Here is a 20,874-nt window from a genome sequence, read left to right as displayed (position 1 = left end):
ACCAACCCCCCCACACACTATGCTCTTTAAAAGTCTGGGGTCTTTAATGTTTTTTCTTAATCATTTTATTCAGAAGATTTATTTTGTTCAAAATTGACAGAATGTTGTGCCAGAAAACATTTGATGTTAAATAAAAGTTGTTCTTTTGACATCTTTTGATCATCAAAGATCTTTTTTTACATGGATTGAAATCAAATAAGCGCAACTCTTTTAAACATTGATTATAGCAAATGTTTCTTGAGCACCAAAACAGCACATTGAATGATTTCTGAAGGACTGTGTGACGATAAAGACTGGTTTAATGGCTGCTGGAAAATCAGCTTAGCTATCACATGAGCCAATTAATTTTGAAATCCATGTAAAGTAACAAACTTAAAAAAAAAAAAAATCTAATATGGCTGCATGATTATTGGAAAAATTATAATCACAATCTTTTTGGTCACAATATATTCCTCCACAAAAATAAGGTTGCTATTACACCTTCAAAGATTAAAGTTAAATTTCACAATTTCCTAATACTGAAGCAAAATGGGACAATTTTTAAAAATAACTAAGTTCTCAAAATTATGAAAAGAGAACACAGAATAAAAAATATGAAACTAACAGCTTTAAGCATCTTCACTATAAAAAAAATGTTTCTTATTAAAACTAGAACAGTCTTTCAGTAAAAATCAGCGAGTGATTTTGTCAGCAGCAGGAATATAGTGCGCTGTCGCTATAAGAGCCATGCAGTTCCAATTTACATGCCTTTTCATTCTCAACTTATTACGTTCGTTTATTACATTACAAACGAGGGTTAATGTGAATAATAACTAAACACTGCGTTTCTACACATTTTTGCATGTATTTGACCATTAAAGTGCTGACCTTAAGTCGACTTCAGATGTGTGTCCTCAGCTCATCTCTGAGGCTCAGTGCATACATACAACAGCATACATTCTCTTTTGCACTTATAAAAACATGAATGAATCAGATACACATTAATAAATGAAGCGCATCCCGTGCTAAAAAAAGTCACGCAGTATATGCTTAATTTTCATGTAATACTAAGCTTTGCTGTGGAATAAATGCGTACTGCTGCAAAATGGGGCAGGATATTGTGCAATAATCATTTTATCGATTAATGTTTTTTCATAGTCGTTGGAAGCCAAAATCGGAATCACAACTGAATTTTGATTAACTGCACAGCCCTAAATTGTATTAACATTTCACAATAATGCTGTATTTTTGTAATAAAACCGCAACGGTAAGGAAAAGAGACAACTAAAATCTTGTTAAAAATCCATACTAACCCCAGACTTTTAAATAATAGTGTGAACTAGCTCTCGCTTAAATAGAATAAACTCTAGCTATATGTTGGCACCACTAGAGCATCCAGTGCGGTCACTGGCATTTATGATGCCACGTATATCAAGGTCAGCAGACAGTGGCACTAATGTAACACTATGTTTGGATATGAAATCCATTAGTCCACCACAACCAGATCAATGTGCTACACCCATTTCTGCAATAGATAGGTCAAGCCCCACGTCCATGTCTCGTCCAGCTGTTTCACAATAACAGACTATATGCCAATGATAACAGAGATCCATAAGTCTCAATGTGCTCTAATTAACTTTGTTTAAAGGAGAAATAATTGATTGGCAGTCCCTAGGCAGCGAGTCTGTCTATTATGCCAGGAAACAGACGGATGCACTTTGACACCAACTTTCTCTTCATCACTGTCCCCCTTGTGCTTTGCGTGTGTGCGTTTGACTGATTAAACATCTCATCCTCAATTCACAGCCCACTTAACCCAAACTGCCAGCACCGTTTGCAGGTGGTGAGACAGACTAGCAGAGAGACTTGTTTATGTGACGTCCAGACCGCTCGCAGAGGAAGACTCTCATCTTTCCAAGCACTTCATTTATCTTTCTTTGTTATGGTTGCTGCCGGTGCCGCACACCCTGCATTGCCGGCCCTCCGCCCCGAGTCCACTCCCCGTACAGCTCATTACGCAGGAGGTCTGGGGGAGGTTAGAGGTGATGTATCATTATTGCTCCGCTCAATGCCTCCAGCATATAACAGTTAATAGAGGCCATTGCTTTGTTTTGAGCATTTTTATTGTGAATGCTCACAACCAAGACACCGTTTCTATCGATTCTTGGCTATGGCTTTTTAAATCGCAGCAGTTTGCCAAATAAACAGCTGTTTGTTTGCTTTTTGGAGTCTGTATTTATCTACTAATATGAGCTTATTGGTATGATTAAACATAATTGCGTGGGCTATTCGGCTGTTCTCCTCAGGTCAGAGAGATATGCTCTCAGATTTACTGTACTCTAAGGAAACTCAGTGAAAATAAGTGTAATGTGTTAACATGAAGGACCGTTTCATTTACTTTCACAGGTTATCAGCCATATTTTAAATCACACGTTGCATTTTTTTTGTGTTATAGTTCACCCAAAAATGAAAATGACCTCATTTATTCTCCCACACATGGTATTTAATCCTTATGAGTTTCTTTCTTCTGTAAGATCATTTGAAGAATGCTTCATTGATTTACAGATCAGCTTCAACAACTCTCCTTCACAAACTGGATGTTATATACCATGCAGCAATTCATTTTGTTACCGGTGTGCCATTTAATACTCATAACTGTGATCTGTATTCTTTACTGAATTGGCCTTCTCTTTAATCACGTTGACAAATTCAATGGTTACTGTTCATTTACAAAACCCTTATTCGGAAAACTCCACTATATTTATCACTGCTCGAAATTAACTTTTTTACTTGGTTGGCACCGGTGCTCCCAACTTCAAAAATTTAGGAACACCATAAAGAATTTAGGAGCACCCAACAAAAATGAATGCGCACCACTGCAAATTCACAGATTTATTGTATTTGAAAACAATAATTCAGGACTAACAAAAACCAGAAACAGTTTTTTATCAAATTCCAAAATGAATGTCTAATAATTATAAAATATGAATGATGACGATGATGACAATAATACTAACAATGAATTGCAATTCTCATTATCATTCTGCTCTGAATGTGCTTGAATGTGAGTTACTGTATCTGCTATAAAAAGTCCTACTGTCACATTATGAAAAATAAATCGGTGGTTTGCATTAAACAAAAATGAAGCATTTCAATGAGAAATATACATTTTGCACTATTGTTTTTATATGCATGTCAATTTAATAAACAAATAATATTTCAGCTACAAAACAAACGTAAGATCATAATAAATCAATCAACTCAATGCTGAAAGCTGCAAAGCAGTCATTCATTCATTTTCTTGTTGGCTTAGTCCCTTTATTAATCTGGGGTCACCACAGCGGAATGAACCACCAACTTATCCAGCACATGTTTTACTCAACGCATGCCCTTCCAGCTGCAATCCATCACTGGGAAACATCCATACACTCCCATTCACACACATACACTAAGGAAAATTTAGCTTACCCAATTCACCTATAGCACATGTCTTTGGACTGTGGAGGAAAGCGGAGCACCCAGAGGAAACCCACGCCAACACGGAAAGATCTTGCAAACTCCACACAGAAACGCAAACTGACCTAGCCAAGGCTCGAACCAGCGACCTTCTTGCTGTGAGGCGATTGTGCTACCCACTGCACCACCGTGAGGCTCTGCAAAGCAGTCATCAGTAGCTAAATAGAAAAATAATATACATCTCAAGAAAAAAACGGATAAAAGAAAGGAAGAAAAGTCTCACCTCTACCACACTTTAAATGTTTTGGTTTCGGTTCGCGTCGATTTACTTTTTTCTGTTTCTGTAAAAAAGTGAATGTAACGTATGGAGATTCAGGCCATTAAACAGCTGATCCACTCCGAGTCTTTCTGCACTCTATCTGAAAACACTCAATCTCGGCTGGCGGATCAACACTTATCAGATGATCGCTTTCATCTGCGCCATAATTTGTAACTTTAGGTGGGTTTGCAAACCTATGTACTTTTCATTGCATCTTCCGCAAACTTCAGCCCTTTGCACTTCCCGCGGTCACAAAAGCTCCTTGTCATCTGACAGCTGAACGCCTTGAGTGATTAACAGCTAATATAACCAAAAATAGCAGCAGGGAAGACCGATTCATCATGTTTTTAGAACAAAAATCAAAACAGGTCGCACTACTACCATCATGTCGCACAAATGTTCCCAAAATATATTATGAGGTCACATAGATTTAATTTTATGTTATTATCTGCATCTGTGAATTTGTTGTTGTATTGTGTCCATGCTAATTCATATCTTTTTTTTGTGTTGCCTCTTGGCCAGGTCGTCATTGTAAATGAGAACTGATTCTCAGTTGACTTACCTGGTTAAATAAAGGTTATTAAGAATGCTGGATGCCGACATCTATAGGATCTTTCTAGCTAGCCTCTATATCACTCACCCTACAAAAACTTTGCTCCCATCCGAGTCACAGCACCAATATAACACTTCCAGGCTTGCAAAAGATTTGAAACTGCATTTCTGAGGTGGGAGTGCAAACTTAGATGCAAAAACTGCTAGTTTACTTCTTGATGCCAGGGAGGTTTACTTTTACTTCTGCCTCCATTACATTGGGAGAAGTTGCACTGGTCTTTTCTTTCATTTTGTGATGCATATCCCTGTAAATGCCTCTCAAATGAGAAAAAAGTAATTGCGCATCTTAAATTTGTGCAGAAATTGATTGAATGAATGCAGTTTGCTATTGGTGCGTGCTCATGTGCGCAACAGGTTATCCTGTCCTCGCATCATGTCATAAAAAAAAGTCATTGCAAAAATGGGGTCAAATTATTTTGATTAAATATTACAAAGGCACATGAATTCCCCAAAAATATTATATACTATATTCCATTTTAAAAAAGGATTGATTTTGATTTCATTATGACTTTAAAATGAAGTGTCTTTATATGTACAAATGAAATGAAAAGACAAAAAATGAGCTGTAAATTTCATTTTTTTTCTACTGATCTTTTCCTTACAGTGCATAGATGTCATTTTTAACCTCTGTACACACAGAGTCTTCTAATCTTCATATCCTCTTATAGCAACACAGATTATTTCCTCTCTGCATATTCATGTCTGTATTATTCCAATTAATTAGCCTTTCTGTCAGTAATCTTCCTTTCAGATGTGTGTCACACCATATGTTTTGCCCTAGAACCATACGCTTTGATCCTTGTTGCCAAATGTTCAGTGGGAGCATCTGAACCCCTTTTAACCATGTAACCTTTTTAACTGTGGTTTCTAATTGGAAAAAAGGAATAGTCACCCAAAAAGAAAATGTTATCCTTATTGAAATCTGCATGTCTGGTATTTTCATGCAGTTACAATTGATTGAAGCATTCAATCTTCAAAGAATGCACCAAAGCATCCAAGCAGTAACTTGAAAGTGGTGCATATGACTATATTTTGGCATTAAGTTAAAACATGGGGTCAGAATATATGAAATATAACCAAAAAGAAATAACTTTTAGGTGACTTTACCACTGACTTTTATTTTTTGTTGGTTTTTAATTAAAGATTTTGGTGAAACATTGTAGTAAATGTGTAATGTATTTTTTTGTTTGCAGTATAATTGGTCACACCGAGCCTTACACCAAACTCTGCTGCAAAGGCTTCTGCATAGACATTCTAAAGAAGCTCTCACGCACCATTAAGTTTTCATATGACCTTTATCTGGTCACCAATGGGAAACATGGCAAGATGGTCCGTGGCGTCTGGAATGGGATGATTGGAGAGGTATGAAATGGCACATTTTTTCTCTGTCTCTCTCTCTCTCTCTTTTTCTCACATAAACACCCTCACACTTCAAACATGTCAACAGTTCAGAGCTCATGGGAAATGAGCTAAATTAACATCTGAGAATATAAAAATAAAACAGTTTACAGCGTGATTCGGAAAAAAATAAATAAATCAGCTTCCTATGACAGTGTCAACGCGCTTTTCCTAGCATTACTCACACCCTGTTTTCTTTCAGTATTTACCAGAGTTCCTCAAACCTCCAATTATTGCAGCTAAACTTGTTAAGGGCATTCATGGCGCATAACTGGCTTTAAAATGCGATCTCGACACATTTCATCCTGTGACCTCCTGCTGTGTGTAGTGTCACTTAATCCGGTGGTTAAGTGTTTTCCACAGCTGCTGATCACTTCATCGGTTCTCATCACCTGCATCTGCTCACATGCTCAGGAGTTTAAAGATAGCAAAACCCTCGCTTCACATACAGTATGCAGCTTAAATGCTTTTCACACTGCTAGAGCAATAGATCATTAAATGAGATTAATAATTATTATATAATGGAAGACAAACTCGGGGCTGACAAGAGTGCAGTATGAGGATTTTTTTTTTCATTCAAGAGGCTGCTTGCGTGTGACGGCAAAGCAAATCTGTCAACACTAATTTGCAATGTTACAAGTTGCGTGATGACAGACCTAGTGGTTCATGTCCATTTCTATTCCTTGTAGAATCTGGAAAACAGTAGCAACAGTCTTAATTGTGATGCACATGAAATTATTAATATTAGTGTGGGCATTTGTCTTTAATTTACAAATTAAAGGACTCTTTATCTTGTTTTGAGACAGTATACAATTGAAGTCAGAATTATTAGCTCCCCTTTGATTTTTTTTTCTTTTTTAAATATTTCCCAAATGATGTTTAACAGAGCAAGGAAATTTTTACAGTATGTCTGATAATATTTTTTCTTCTGGAAAAAGTCTCATTTGTTTTATTTCGGCTAGAATAAAAGCAGTTTTAATTTTTTAAAATCCATTTTAAGGTCAATATTATTAGCCTCCTTAAGCTATATTTTTTTTCAATAGTCTACAGAACAAACCATCGTTATACAATAACTTGCCTAATAACCCTAACCTGCCTAGTTAACCTAATTAACCTAGTTAAGCCTTTAAATGTCACTATAAGCTGTATAGAAGTGTCTTGAAAAATATCTAGTCAAATATTATTTACTGTCATCATAGCAAAGATAAATTTAGAAATGTGTTGAAAAAATCTCTCCGTTAAACAGAAATTGGGGAAAAAAATAAACAGAGGGGCTAATAATTCAGGGGGGCTAATAATTCTGACTTCAACTGTATATTAGTCATTAAACTATAGACCATTTCAATGTGGTCATGTCATTGGCCCATGAATCTTTCCTGCTTGTTATCAAACTGTTTCATAACTGTAACAAGAAGCAATTCAGTCATAACTTGATGTTAAAACAGCTATCATAACACTATTTATTGATATGTGGCTCTTTTTGGATTCTCGGAAGCTATAGAAATTAAAAATGTACAACAGGAAATACGTTGGGACCATTGTTTTTGTTAACATCCCTCAAAATGGTCTATTCAAAAGTCTTGGGTTGTAAGACTTTTTTAATCCATTATATTTAAAAAAGGAATATTGTGAAATATTACAATAATTCATAGGTTAGCTTAGGTTAGGTTAGGTTAGGTTAGGTTAGGTTAGGTTAGGTTAGGTTAGGTTAGGTTACTTTATTTATACCCGAAGGTAGATTTGGTTTGCAGTCAGGAGTCCTCATCTCACAACAGTGCCACACAAAGGAACTCACACAGTAGCAACAACAAATGAACATTAGGACATAAAACATAAACATAAAAACACTTATAAAGTATAAATGAAGTTTATATCCCCCCACAAATAAATGTTTAAAGCGATCTAAAATATACAGGTCACCGAAATACCTTTGCTTTAGTCTATGCCTTATTTAAATATCTAATGGCTGCCGGTATGAAACAATTTTTGTATCGTTTCGTTCTACAGCTTACTAAAAACCTGCGACCGGAAGGAAGGAGCTGAAACTCTGAGTGTAGGGGATGAGCAGTGTCACTTAAAATTGAATTTGTGATTCTCTTTAGCTGCCTGGTGTACACAGCCTCTAGATTAGCTAGTGACACCCCAGTCAGCTTACTGGACCACTTAACTATCTGATTTAGTGAGTTTTTATTCTTGACAGAGAGATTCCCAAACCATGACACCAAAGCAAAGGGTAGAATGGATTCAAGAAAAGCATGATAAAATAAAATCATCATGTGTTTGTCAATATGGAAATGATTTAGCTTTCTCAAACAAAATAATCGCTGGTGCCCCTTTTTACACACTGCTGCACAATTCTCATCAAAGGAAAGTTTAGAGTCAATAATTGTGCCAAGATATTTGCATGATTGCATGTTTATTATTTTCCTAAATATGTTTAAGATGTTATTTTTGCTGTAATGTCAGATTTTCAGTACCTTTCAGAATTCATTTTAGTGTGCCAATTTGGAACTGAAGAAACTTTTCAAATTTTTTATATATTAAATTCATTCATTCATTGATTTTCTTTTCGGCCTAGTCCATTTATTAATCTGGGGTCATCACAGTGGAATGAACCAACTTATCCAGCATATGTTTTACGCAGCTGATGCCCTTCCAGCTGCAACCCATCAATGGGAAACATCCATACACACTCATTCACACACATACATTATGGCCAATTTAGCTTACCCAATTCACCTATACCACATGTCTTTGGACTTGTAGGGGAAACCGGAGCACCCGGAAGAAAACCCACATGAACACGGAGAAAACATGCAAACTCCACACAGAAATACCAACTGATACAGCCAAGGCTCAAACCAGCGACCTTCTTGCTGTGAGGCGATCATGCTACTGTGCCACTGTGATGCCCTATATAATAAATATAAAAGGAAAAACAGAATGAATCGTTTTTGTAATAATTTGATAAAAAGCTTCACTGTTATTTTTGTTCAGTTTTAATGCATCCTCACAAAATAAAAGCATTGGTTTTTTTAAACAATAAAAAGAAAGAAATATCAGTCACTTTATTTTAAGGTACATGTCTTACTGTTAAAGGTGCAGTATTGATCTGCCAAAATGCTAACCGGTTAGCAAAATATCTTTGAAACACAGTTCCACCCCTGCCGTCCAAAGCCACGCCTTCTGAAACACAAACACGCACATTAAAGATGACGGAGACCTACTTAATCATGTCATTCGCCAGTTAGAAAACTTTATACTTTATAATACTACAATTCCGAACAGAAAACTGTATTATATTGAGCACGTTTTCAGTTGTGTAGCAAGCAAAACTTGTCATAATGTGCAATATTTCATGCATTCAAGGATCTCTGGTCTCACTCTCTCACGTGCTTAGTCCTAAAGTGACTACTGTATGGTTAGTGGTTGGCCAGCGACGTGCAGGAATTACACTTGTTACTTACATGCTATTTGAGAGCGAATATTCAGAGTAGCATGGTAAACAATATAGGCAGCGCGTCACAGGTTGTCATTATTCAAGAATGAACCAATGTGATGTGAAAAACAACTTCACCTCAGTAAAGCAGGCTAGGTGGAATAGCGCTATTTACTGATGTTTTAATGTTAAACTAAATTCAAATCTACATTATCGATGCTGTAAAAGGTCCCTTATGTAAATGAAAATAGTCGCATCAATCTTTCGCCGGAAGATTTCAGTTGCTGAACAACACTTCTGTGTATTTAACCCATTCGTAAAACAATGAAATCTACATCAGCTTTGCGTGACTAAAATAGTTTTAAAACAGAACATTACCTGTCTGAAAGAAATACTTCAGCCATGTTGTCATCCTTCCTCCAGCGTGCAAAACTAACTCCAATATTAATTCAGGATTTTAAAGTTTTGATTCAGCATTTGTTTTTACCGTTCTCTCTCTCTCTCTCTTTCTCTCTCTCTCTCTATCTCTCTCTTTCTCTCTGTCTTTCTCTCATGTGCACGTGAATGTGCGTGTATGCGCAAATGGCGGATCGCTGTGAAAGGGAATGCGAAGATGTACAAATCTACATTTGTTGACAGTTTGGGCAATTACAATTATGGGAATTGTCTGCCCGACAATTTTTAATTGGATGAACATTTTTTAGTCTTACGCCTTTCCCAGACTATAAAAATACATATAAACACATTTAGATCATTTCCTTTAATCATTAATATTGGATTGTGGAGAGACTTTCAGCCAGCACAACAAAAAAATGTTTCTGAAGACAATCACCTACTGCACTTTTAACAAACCATTAAAGACTTTTTACTTAATAAAGTACTAATTGGCTGCTTAATAGTTAGTGAGGTAGTATTTGACTTTAGGCATTGGGTAGAATGAAGTATGATCATAAAATATGAGTAGGATCATACTTTATAAGCACTAATAAACAGACTATATTTTAATAATAAGCAGGCAATAAGCCAATAGGAAATATTGAGAATTGGTAAAGTGTTTCTCTCAGAAGTGACTACGTGATATGTGAGTGCATTACTTTATATAAGTATAATAAAAAAACACACTTTTTGCATCAAATGTAAATTCCTTAATAGAAATTGTCATAGCGGTATGATAAAAGAGGGTATTAGTGTGACAGATATTGCAGTCTGCATTGTATACACACTGTACATAGACAGTATAGTTGATTGATATCTATAAGTTTGTACTTAAATGTAAATTGTAATGTTCATCCACAGCTGACCATATGTGTGGTCCACATGTGCCTTCATTATTTCAGTATACAACAGATTTCCACATATTTTCACTCACTTTCTCCTTGTTCAAGGTCTTCTACAAACGTGCAGACATGGCTATTGGCTCTTTAACCATCAACGAGGAGCGCTCAGAGATTGTTGACTTTTCAGTGCCATTCGTGGAGACTGGGATCAGTGTTATGGTGGCCAGAAGCAATGGAACAGTCTCACCTTCTGCCTTCCTGGGTGAGCAGCCATCATTAACCGTCCATTTCCAAGGGCACAGGCTAGGATTTCACACCAGCGGTGGTTGTGATTAGATTAAAATGTTATCCCTCTGTTGGATTCAACTGAAAATAAATCCTTGACAGACATTTTTCGACAGAATCTTCAACTTCATAAACTTAATATTCAATTCAATTCAAGTTTATTTATTTACAATAATTATTGTTTCAAAGCAGCTTTACAAAAGGTGCACATTATTAAAAGTTAAGGTTATTAGTTACTAATAACTTTAATTAACTAGTAACTAGCATAGTTAACCCACAGATATATAGTCAATAGGTGATGTCATTGTGTATGTTCAATGAAGTGCGTTTGTATATTAAGTGTATGTGCTGTCCTTTATATGCTGAATTAATTAATGTAATACAAAAACAGAAATTAATAATTAATTAATTAATCAGCAAATTTTTGCATTTCAGTGAGATGTCAAACCCAACCTGTCTTTGTCTTTCAGAGCCTTACAGTCCAGCCGTATGGGTTATGATGTTTGTAATGTGCCTGACTGTTGTGGCAGTCACCGTGTTTGTCTTTGAGTACTTCAGCCCTGTTGGGTACAACCGGAGCCTTGTCAGTGCCAAAGGTCAGCCTTGGTTTTTCAAACACATTTCTCTCTATGAAGCCCAAAGCTCTCTAAGAGGAAGAATAGTTGTAGGAGCAGCCTAATCAATCCACATAAACTGAGCTGACAGGGTGTGTACTTGTCTCCTAGTGTAAAAGGTCATTTTTCGGAGGTTTAATTAACGTTTGTCGCTTTGCTAATTTGACTTTGATTAATTGCTTGGCTTTTCTGTGGCTGTGTGTGAGACACAAGAACCACATTAAGAACCGATGTCAAGGTGGAAAGAGAAAAGAAAGTCTTTGGCAGTATGGATTGATCTTTGTCTAATTCAGTCGAAAAGTCCTAAAAAAAGTCTAGTCTATACTCTAGTATAGGATGACGTACTTGTGTGTATTAAAAAAAAAAAAGAAAACATTTTTTTAATGAAACATTAATTATTAAATGCTTTAGAAGTCTCCAATACATTTATTTCACAAAAGGAAATTTCACAAATCCTTCAAAAACATTGTAATATGCTGATTGCAAACATTTTAAGTGTTTAAAACAGTTGTGCTGTCTTAGTGGTGATCGTTTTAATCAGTAATTGATTTTTGATGAATTCATTCATTCATTTTCCTTCGGCTTAAGCTAGTTTATACCTCTGCATCGAGTGATCAGCGTGACCCATGGCACCTGCCTTGCGCGTAGTCGTGCATTTATACTTCTGTGTTTTGTTTGCGTTTCTCTTTAATAACACTTCCAAAGCACTAGCAGGCAGTAGGATTTTGTGTTCCTCTGTGTCGAGTTTCTTAGTGGGTGTTTTTTTTTTTTCTGAACGCTACCTTAATGTACAAGCAGCTAAAACTTGCTCATTCAGAGGCGGGAACTGGCGGACGTGCAACAAATTTAATCATAAGGTAAACACAAAACAAAAGTTTCCATCTGTAGCTCCTTCACACGACTCGACACTTGTAAACAATCGCTCCATCGGGCTCGCGGCTCTCAGCACCGCTCACACTTGTCACCACTACCAAGCTGACCAATCAAAGAGTTTGTGCTACGCGTTGTTACGACATGTAGTTATATTCTTTGAGAGGTGCATGTTAGCGTCGGCGTCAGCCACGGAGAAGGCTATGCGACCACGTGCAGGCTGCGCTGAAGCAAACCCGTACGCATGACGCAGAAGTATAAATCAGCCTTTAGTCTCTGATTTATCAGAGGTCGCAACAGCGGAATGAACCACCAACTATTCCAGCATATGTTTTACGCTGCGGATGCCCTTCCAGCCACAACCCAGTACTGGAAACACCCATGCACTCTCACATTTACACACACACTCATACACTACAGCCAATTTAGTTTATTCAATTCACCTATAGCGCATGTCTTTGGACTGTGGGGGAAACCGGAGCACACAGAAACCCACACGAACAAGGGGACAACATGCAAACTCTACTGGCCCTGCTGGGACTCGAACCAGCGACCTTCTTGCTGTGAGGTGACAGTGCTAACCTCTGAGCCACCATGCCGCCTATGTTTTGATGAATAGAAATTTCAATTTAAAGCTTGCCTTGAAATATCCATTTTTGTAACATTACATGTCTGTGCTATAAGTTTTGATCAACTTAATGCATAATTGCTTTAGTTCTTTTGATATAGTTGAAATATATTTACACTATAAGCTTTTTAGAATTGTCATGTTAAATATTATTTCATCTCTATTATAGCCCCTGGGGGTCCAACTTTTACCATTGGGAAGTCTGTTTGGCTCCTGTGGGGAATCGTCTTCAACAACTCTGTTCCTATTGAAAACCCCAAAGGAACGACCAGCAAGATTATGGTCCTTGTCTGGGCATTCTTTGCTGTAATCTTCCTAGCCAGCTATACAGCCAATTTAGCTGCCTTCATGATCCAAGAGCAGTACATTGACACCGTGTCTGGGCTCAGTGACAAAAGGTGAGTTGTATGTAATTGTAAATGAGCTGCATGACAGCAATGGTGCAATTGGAGACCTTTTGATCTGTTTTGTGTGTGTAGAAGCATGTATGACAAAAACAAAAGAGAGTTCTTGATAGCTGGAAGGCCTTGTCATATCTAGTGTGCATATTTTGTGTGTTAAATATTCAACAGTATTGTAACATTTTTAACCGGGAGCTAGGCAATTGCAAAAATTGATAATATGACTAGCAATCTATTTTGGTCAAAAAGGACCAAAAATCAAAGTCAATACACTACTGTCATTAAGATATCAGTAAATTGGCACCTTTCAAAGTTCCCTGTCTATAAAACAACTTCTTGATTACTAATATTTGATTATTTTTCATTAGGCAGCGCTGTGAGCGACAACAGATTAATCATTTATACAAACATTAACACAAGTGCTTGGAGCCATGCTATTACTCACTAGAAGCAACTAAATATATATGGAATGCATTCATCTGTGTTCTTGACTTTAAAATTGAGTCCTGAACCTAGGTTTTTGCCAAAATTTGGATTCAACTTTAGCTTCAATGTGCATTGTGGAAAATATGAGTCAACTCTTGCCAACAGTCTGTGAAAATGCATGAATTATTGAGAAGATAAATAAAAAAGGCAGCTTGATCTTTTTTCCAAGGTCACAACCACAAGGCAGTAGGTCATTCGATGTGAAGTCCATGTAATCTGAGTTGATCTACACTATTAAGGTTATGCTGCATCAGGCCTCAGCTAAATGATTGAAATGCCATTTATTCCTTTTTGTTTCAGTTTCAAAAACCCCAGGAACATTATCCTCCTTTTCGCTTCGGAACGGTCCCAAATGGCAGCACAGAGAGGAACATTCGAAGCAATTACCCTGACATGCACACCCACATGATCAAATACAACCAGAAGGGAGTGGAAGAAGCTCTCAACAGCCTTAAGACAGGGTGGGCTTCAGCGATAACACTTTATGTGTGTGTGGTAGTGTGCCAGAGCTCGAAGCGCTAAAATAAGACATTACAGTGGTACCATTTAGGGTCTGTTCACAGTTTGCAAGTTTGGTTTGATTAAAACTAAATGTAGTGTGATTGCTCTGTTAGTTAATTTATTTGAATAAGCGTGAAAGCTGCCATAGAATGAAACTACACAAGAAAACTGGTGGTGTTTGATTCAAATACACTCGCTGGACACTTTATTAGGTAAACCGTCAGAACTTTTTGGTCCATATTGACATGAAAAAGCATCATACAGTTGCTGCAGATTTGTCGGCTGCACATCCTTGATGCGAATCTCACGTTCCACCACATCCCAAAGGTGCTTTATTGGATTGAGGTCTGATGACTGAGGAGGCCATTTGAGTACAGTGAACTCATTGTCATGTTCAAGAAACCAGTCTGAGATGATTCGCATTTTATGACAATGCTGGCACATTATCCTGCTGGAAATAGCCATCAGAAGATGGGTACACTGTGGTCATAAAGGAATAGACATGGTCAGCAACAGTACTCAGGTAGACTGTGGCGTTGACACAATGCTCAGTTGGTACTAAAGGGCCCAAAGTGTGCAAAGAAAATATCCCCCACACCATTACCAGTCTGAACCGTTGATACAAGGCAGGATGGATCCATGCTTTTATGTTGCTGATGCCAAATTCTGACCCTACCATCTGAATGTTGCAGCAGAAATCGAGACACATCAGACCAGGCAACGTTTTTCCAATCTTCTATTGTCTAATTTTGGTGAGCCTTTGCGAATTGTAGCCTCAGTTTCCTGTTCTTAGCTGATAGGAGTGGCACTTGGCACTTGGTCTTCTGCTGCTGTAGCCCATCCACCACAAGGTTGGATGTGTTGTTTGTTCAGAGATGATTTTCTGCATACCTCCGTTGTAACGAGTGGTTATTTGAATTACTGTTGCCTTTCTATCAGCTTGAACCAGTCGGACAATTCATCTCTGACCTCTGGCTTCAATAAGCCATTTGCACCCACAGAACTGACGCTGACAGGATATTTTCTCTTTTAGTACCATTCTCAGTAAATTCTAAAGTTGGTTGTATGTGAAAATCCCAGTAGATCAGCAGTTTCTGAAATACTCAGACCAGCCCGTCAAGCACCAACAATCATGCCACTTTCAAAGTCACTTAAATCACCCTTCTTCCCCATTATGATGCTCAGTTTGAACTGCAGCAGATTGTCTCGACCATGTCTACATGCCTAAATGCACTGAGTTGATGCCATGTGATTGGCTGATTATTTGCGTTAACAAGCAGCAGGACAGGCGTACCTAATAAAGTGACCAGTGAGTCTATGTCAGCAACAGGGACCACAGAAATCAAATTGTTACAAGAGGCATGCCACTAAAGCATACCTATTTTTATAGTAATAATCACAGCACTAAGTTTGTCATATTCATCATAAAATCCAGGACCAACTGATACTGTTACTGTATTTATAATGCAATACACCCTTACATGCTACTACCGTATACCATACATGTACAAAGAACACGGCGATCCTCTGTTCGGTTAATATTCTGTGATGAGATGAACTCAATTAGCCATTATAGGCATCATTTAGAAGCAATTTGGTTAGATATTTTTGAGTTGCAGAGATCTAAAGGTCAGTGAAACACTGGTGGGAAACAGCCAAGCATAAATAATGTATCGTCCTCCATTTGTCAAGGAAAAAAGGAGTATAAATTAACAAGAGCTAATTATTTACTTGACGTAATTATGTGTAATTATTAAGCCATTTGCCTTGGGCTCATTTCTGTCCTCTGTGTAGGAAGTTGGACGCCTTCATATATGATGCAGCAGTTCTTAATTATATGGCTGGCAAGGATGAGGGCTGCAAGCTGGTCACCATTGGTAGCGGGAAGGTGTTTGCTACCACAGGCTACGGCATTGCTCTGCAGAAAGACTCCCGCTGGAAGCGCCCCATAGACCTGGCTCTTCTCCAGTTCCTGGGAGATGGTAAATTGCACTAGGGGGACCGGAACTAGTCCACACTTAATATCCTCTGCCCCAGCATGAAAGCTATCACATTCTCCTCTTAGTGTAAAAACTCAATGTGCTGAGAATTGAGAGGTTATGAAAGGCATTTCAGTGCAAACTACAGGTAAGAGAAAACCTCAGGCGAATTGGTGAGCAACCATACTGCCTATTTTGTTTTGGTTTATTTTATTTTACTTTATTTTTGTGTTTTCTATTGATTTATTGATTGGTTGATTGATTGATTGATTGATTGATTGATTGATTGATTGATTGATTGATTGATTGATTGATTGATTGATTGGTTGGTTGTTTGGTTGGTTGGATGGTTAGTTGGGTGGTTGGTTTATTGATTATGTTCATTGATTGATTGATTGATTTGATTTGACAATCCATTTCTCACCATAAATGTTACATTCAATTTTATCCAAATTAGGTAGCTTTTTTTAACAGCCTTTATATTGTGAATCCACATCTAGTGCTTTAAAATAATGTCCAGGTTGGCACATTATTTCATATTGGGGCAGACCACATATGTGATTCTTATGTATCCTCTTGTTTCTGTCATAGTTGAGTAGTCTTTGCCTGCCGCTGTTTCTGGCATTGTTCCTGACCCTCTTTCCTTTCATGCAGGAGACACACAGAGACTGGAGACAGTATGGCTGTCTGGAATATGCCAGAATGAGAAAAACGAGGTCATGAGCTCTAAACTAGACATAGACAACATGGCAGGTGTTTTCTACATGTTGCTCGTGGCCATGGGTCTCAGCCTGCTGGTCTTTGCTTGGGAACATCTACTTTACTGGAAACTCAGGCACTCTGTTCACAAATCTGATCACTTAGACTTTCTGCTGGCCATTAGCAGGGTAAGATTGCAGTGCTAATTTCCATTTTAATGCATTTTTGTTTAGATTTATGAAATGTAATGATATTAGGGCTGGGTATCGATATATAGTAGTTTTGCTTGTTTTTTTTTAAGTAATTAATAATTTTACCTTGCAAAGATGTGAAAATGTATAATTTAAATAAAAGTTTTTCTTTTGGATGTTATATTTAAGGAAGCACCCTAAAAATATTAAGAAACTTTGCTGACAATTAACCACAAGAACCACATCTGCATATTACATCCGCATATTACAATGATTTCTGAAGACCCTTGTGAAATTATTAAAAAAAACATGCTTTATTCTTATATAAAAAAGTATCTCTTTGCAAATACTGTAAACTGACCACTTAAACTCCTTAATTCATTCATTTATTAATTCCAAAATACACTGGCATTTTACACTCATAATTACAATCAAAACAATCATAATGCAATGTCTATTGCAGAATTGCATCTATTGTAGGACTGTGTGATTAATTGAAATTGTATAGAAACCGTGATTTGAGCATGCGCAATTTCTAAATCGCCTTACAGCACGATTTTCCCACAGTATGCTATTTAAACCAATCATAATGCATCATGCCTAAAGAGAGCGGGCAAGAACAGGAGACTCAGCTTAATGACAAATAGCCTGCATAAACAGAGATGACGAGTGTGGGATTACTTTGGATAGAGAAAGGCTGATGTATCACCGAATCAGGTAGTTTGTAAGACCTGTCAGTCACATATCGCGTCTAAAAGCATGTGGAAAGCGCAAGGTGTATCGCTTCCTTCAGCATTCAACGTGATTTGTGCTCGCGCTCCTCTGTCATTGCTCGGCGCCCATCATTCTCAGAGGAAGTCAAACTAACAAAACATTGCTGCAGTTCTGATGCACGTTTAATTTGTGGATAAAAGTAAAAAGCACTGAGTGTTTGGGTCTTCTGTGTTGGTCTTAGGTAATTAGTCTAAATGTGTATATTCTATATAAAGTATTAAGCTAAGTTCTTGTTACGTGACTCGCGGAGGGCTTGCCGCGTTCTGAAAGTAGATATATTTTCAACTTGGAGCGTATGGAATACGCGCGCGCATCACTCTTAATATGCATGCAAGCCAGGTGCCTTCATTGGAAATAACTTGTGCACACAAAAGACGCGATATGTGTATGACCTATTTCACAGCAGCCTCACAAAAAATCTGTCAACATGTACAAAAGTACACGCAACTACTTCTGACATGTGGTCAGAAGACAGACAGAGATGTAATTGTTTTCCTTTAGAAAAATGTTTCAGATTCACACTGTAAAACATCTGTTTGTGTCAAAATTGTGATTTAAATCAAATCGCAATATTGTTCAAGAAAATAGAGAGAAAATCGTTTCTTCTGCCCATATCACTCAGCCCTAATCTACTGTATAATATTTTGCTAAAATAGATTTTTGGGCAAATTAAGTTAAAATATGACCACATTACTGTAGTACAAATAATGAAATAATTCACCATAAGGAGGCACATTAAACTTTGACACGAAACACTGAACTGATCTTTGTCTCCTACAAAAATATAATATGCTCTATTAATCATTATAATGGAGGAAAATAGTGAATGAATCCAATGAAACGCCTACAAAATACCACTTATCTGCAGAAATACACTCACATTATTCACTTTATGTTTTAGGGCATATACAGCTGCTTCAATGGAGTAGAAGACATTGGCAGATCTACCGGCATACAGAATCCAGATATCACCGCCAATTACGCCCAGGCCAACATGCTGAAAATGCTTCAGACAGCCAAGGACATCGTCTCCTCAGCCAAAGTTGAGAACTCATTGGATAACGCCACCAAGACCATTGAGAACTGGAGCAGACGGAGTGGCAGCCTCCCAGCACGTATTCCTCTGGTGACTACCACAGAAAAAGTTCCCGGTCACTTCTCGTATATTGCTAATGTCGCAGAGAACCACATACCTCACATGCAGCGTTCCATAACTCCACCTTTCACACAACACACCACAACCACCAGCCCAGCGCTAATGGTAAATCACAGAGTCTTAACACGGCCAACTCCTCTTCGCTACACGCTTCCTGCCAGGACCAGAGGTCTTTACGATGGCATGCTTCCTGTATCCAGTCTAAGCACACCTCATCTTGCCATGCATGACCCTCCATCTGACCTGGCTCACACAGGTTCCTCCTTCGTCCCATATAGAGACATTTACACCGAACACCACAAGTCCTGTCACAATGACTTCTCAGATGCAGTCAGGCGGAAAAAGAGGCCCCAAAATCTCCTGGTGGAGTCTATGGATTTGAGGGGTCTTCATGATTATAAAGACCAATTAACATGTCATACCGAAGCAAACAGTTTTGCTGAAAATCACCTTTCCTCATCCTTCAGTGAAAATCCCTTTGTGGTAGCAGATGCAGCTTGTAACTCTTGTGCCAAAACGTACTTTGACCCCGCATCATTTGACGAAATACCTTTGATAGGGAAAAGAAAGCTTCATCGCAGACCATCGTTCCTGAAAGCCACTTGGGGTCCAGACAGAGTAAAATTCCCAGGTGACAGAGCCACTGCCGCACCCCCTTCTAGAGTAACTATACCTGACCTGTTCCCTTGCGTGGATGTACACGGACGGGTGAGGAACACCATGTGTTATGCCCAACCGATGGATCACACCTACCTTCATGCCTTCCGGCGAAACTCCAGGAAAAGTCAGAAGCTTAGACATAGCCAGTCCACCAGGCTGCCTTCCTACAAGGAGGCGATTTTCCACAATGTGGCAGCAGTCAGGAGGGCATCCAGCTTGGTGCATAGACCCTACTCCTATCCAGAGCTGCCAGTCTACCAGAGCCCACTGTCATATGGACCAGCCGAATTATGCAACATCTTTCCGTGCATGGGACATCCCAGTGACAGTGTATATGGAGGGTATAGGGGACCCGCACAGCTACATGATGGCCATCTAGTGCCTGTTCCAGGCAGCAGGGTGGTTCATAGCAGCCCTATTGTGCCCATGACATGGGGCAGAATTTCCAGTCTGGAATCAGAGGTGTGAACTTGTCCTTCCATGTGCCAATTATGAACTATTTGGACCACAAGCTTCTACTGACCTAAATGACTTTGCCTTTAAAGACCAATTCACACTGCACCAACAGACAGCGGCCAGCGGCAACAGACACGTTCATCTGGTTACTTCCATTGGCATTGGTCAGTGCTTTTATTTAGTGATTGGATGTGGTAAAGCTGCATTTGTCATCTGAAGTGACTGTTAACATTGGTTGGAATCACTTGGGGGAGTGTGAATTGGCCTTAACGTGATAGTTCACCCCAAAATGAAAATTTGCTTTTAATTTATTCACCCTCAGGCCACCCCAGATGTAGGTGTCTTTTTTTTCTTCAGATGTTTTTTTGACTCTCAATGTGCTGTTAGCAGTCAACTTGCTTTTTTTTTGAATCACCAAAGACCACAGTTTCAGCTAAAAACGTCTTTAACGTTTTACTCAAGAAAAAACGTCATCTGGGATAGCCGGAGGGTGAGTAAATAAACTGAAAATTTTCATTTTGGGCTGAACTGTTCCTTTAACACAAGCAGAACACAAACCATGATTATTGTTTCATTTGTTTTCTTTTTTAAATATATTTTTAAGTGCAATAATGTCATAATTGAGGGAATAATTTAGGGAAATATTCAAACGGTTAAATTTGAAACGTATGGACTTGTAGAACTGTAAACTATT

The 20,874-nt window shown here is 38.1% G+C and overlaps 1 protein-coding gene across 1 annotated transcript in view; it reads left to right on the top strand.

The window, feature by feature from the left end:
• Positions 1–20,590, top strand: part of grin2cb (glutamate receptor, ionotropic, N-methyl D-aspartate 2Cb) — a 62,564-nt gene extending 41,974 nt beyond the window's left edge. Inside the window, 8 exon segments of the mRNA XM_056470205.1 lie at positions 5,560–5,728; positions 10,589–10,742; positions 11,236–11,361; positions 13,047–13,279; positions 14,065–14,225; positions 16,060–16,247; positions 16,899–17,131; positions 18,810–20,590. Coding sequence (XP_056326180.1) covers positions 5,560–5,728; positions 10,589–10,742; positions 11,236–11,361; positions 13,047–13,279; positions 14,065–14,225; positions 16,060–16,247; positions 16,899–17,131; positions 18,810–20,192 — 2,647 coding nt within the window. The 3' untranslated portion in view covers positions 20,193–20,590.
• Positions 20,591–20,874: the final 284 nt, after the last annotated feature.

This window comes from Danio aesculapii, chromosome 12 (assembly GCF_903798145.1).
Source record: "Danio aesculapii chromosome 12, fDanAes4.1, whole genome shotgun sequence".
NCBI classification, from domain to species: domain Eukaryota; kingdom Metazoa; phylum Chordata; class Actinopteri; order Cypriniformes; family Danionidae; genus Danio; species Danio aesculapii.
Note: the sequence above shows the minus strand (reverse complement) of the source record. Positions and strands in the feature narration are given on the sequence as shown.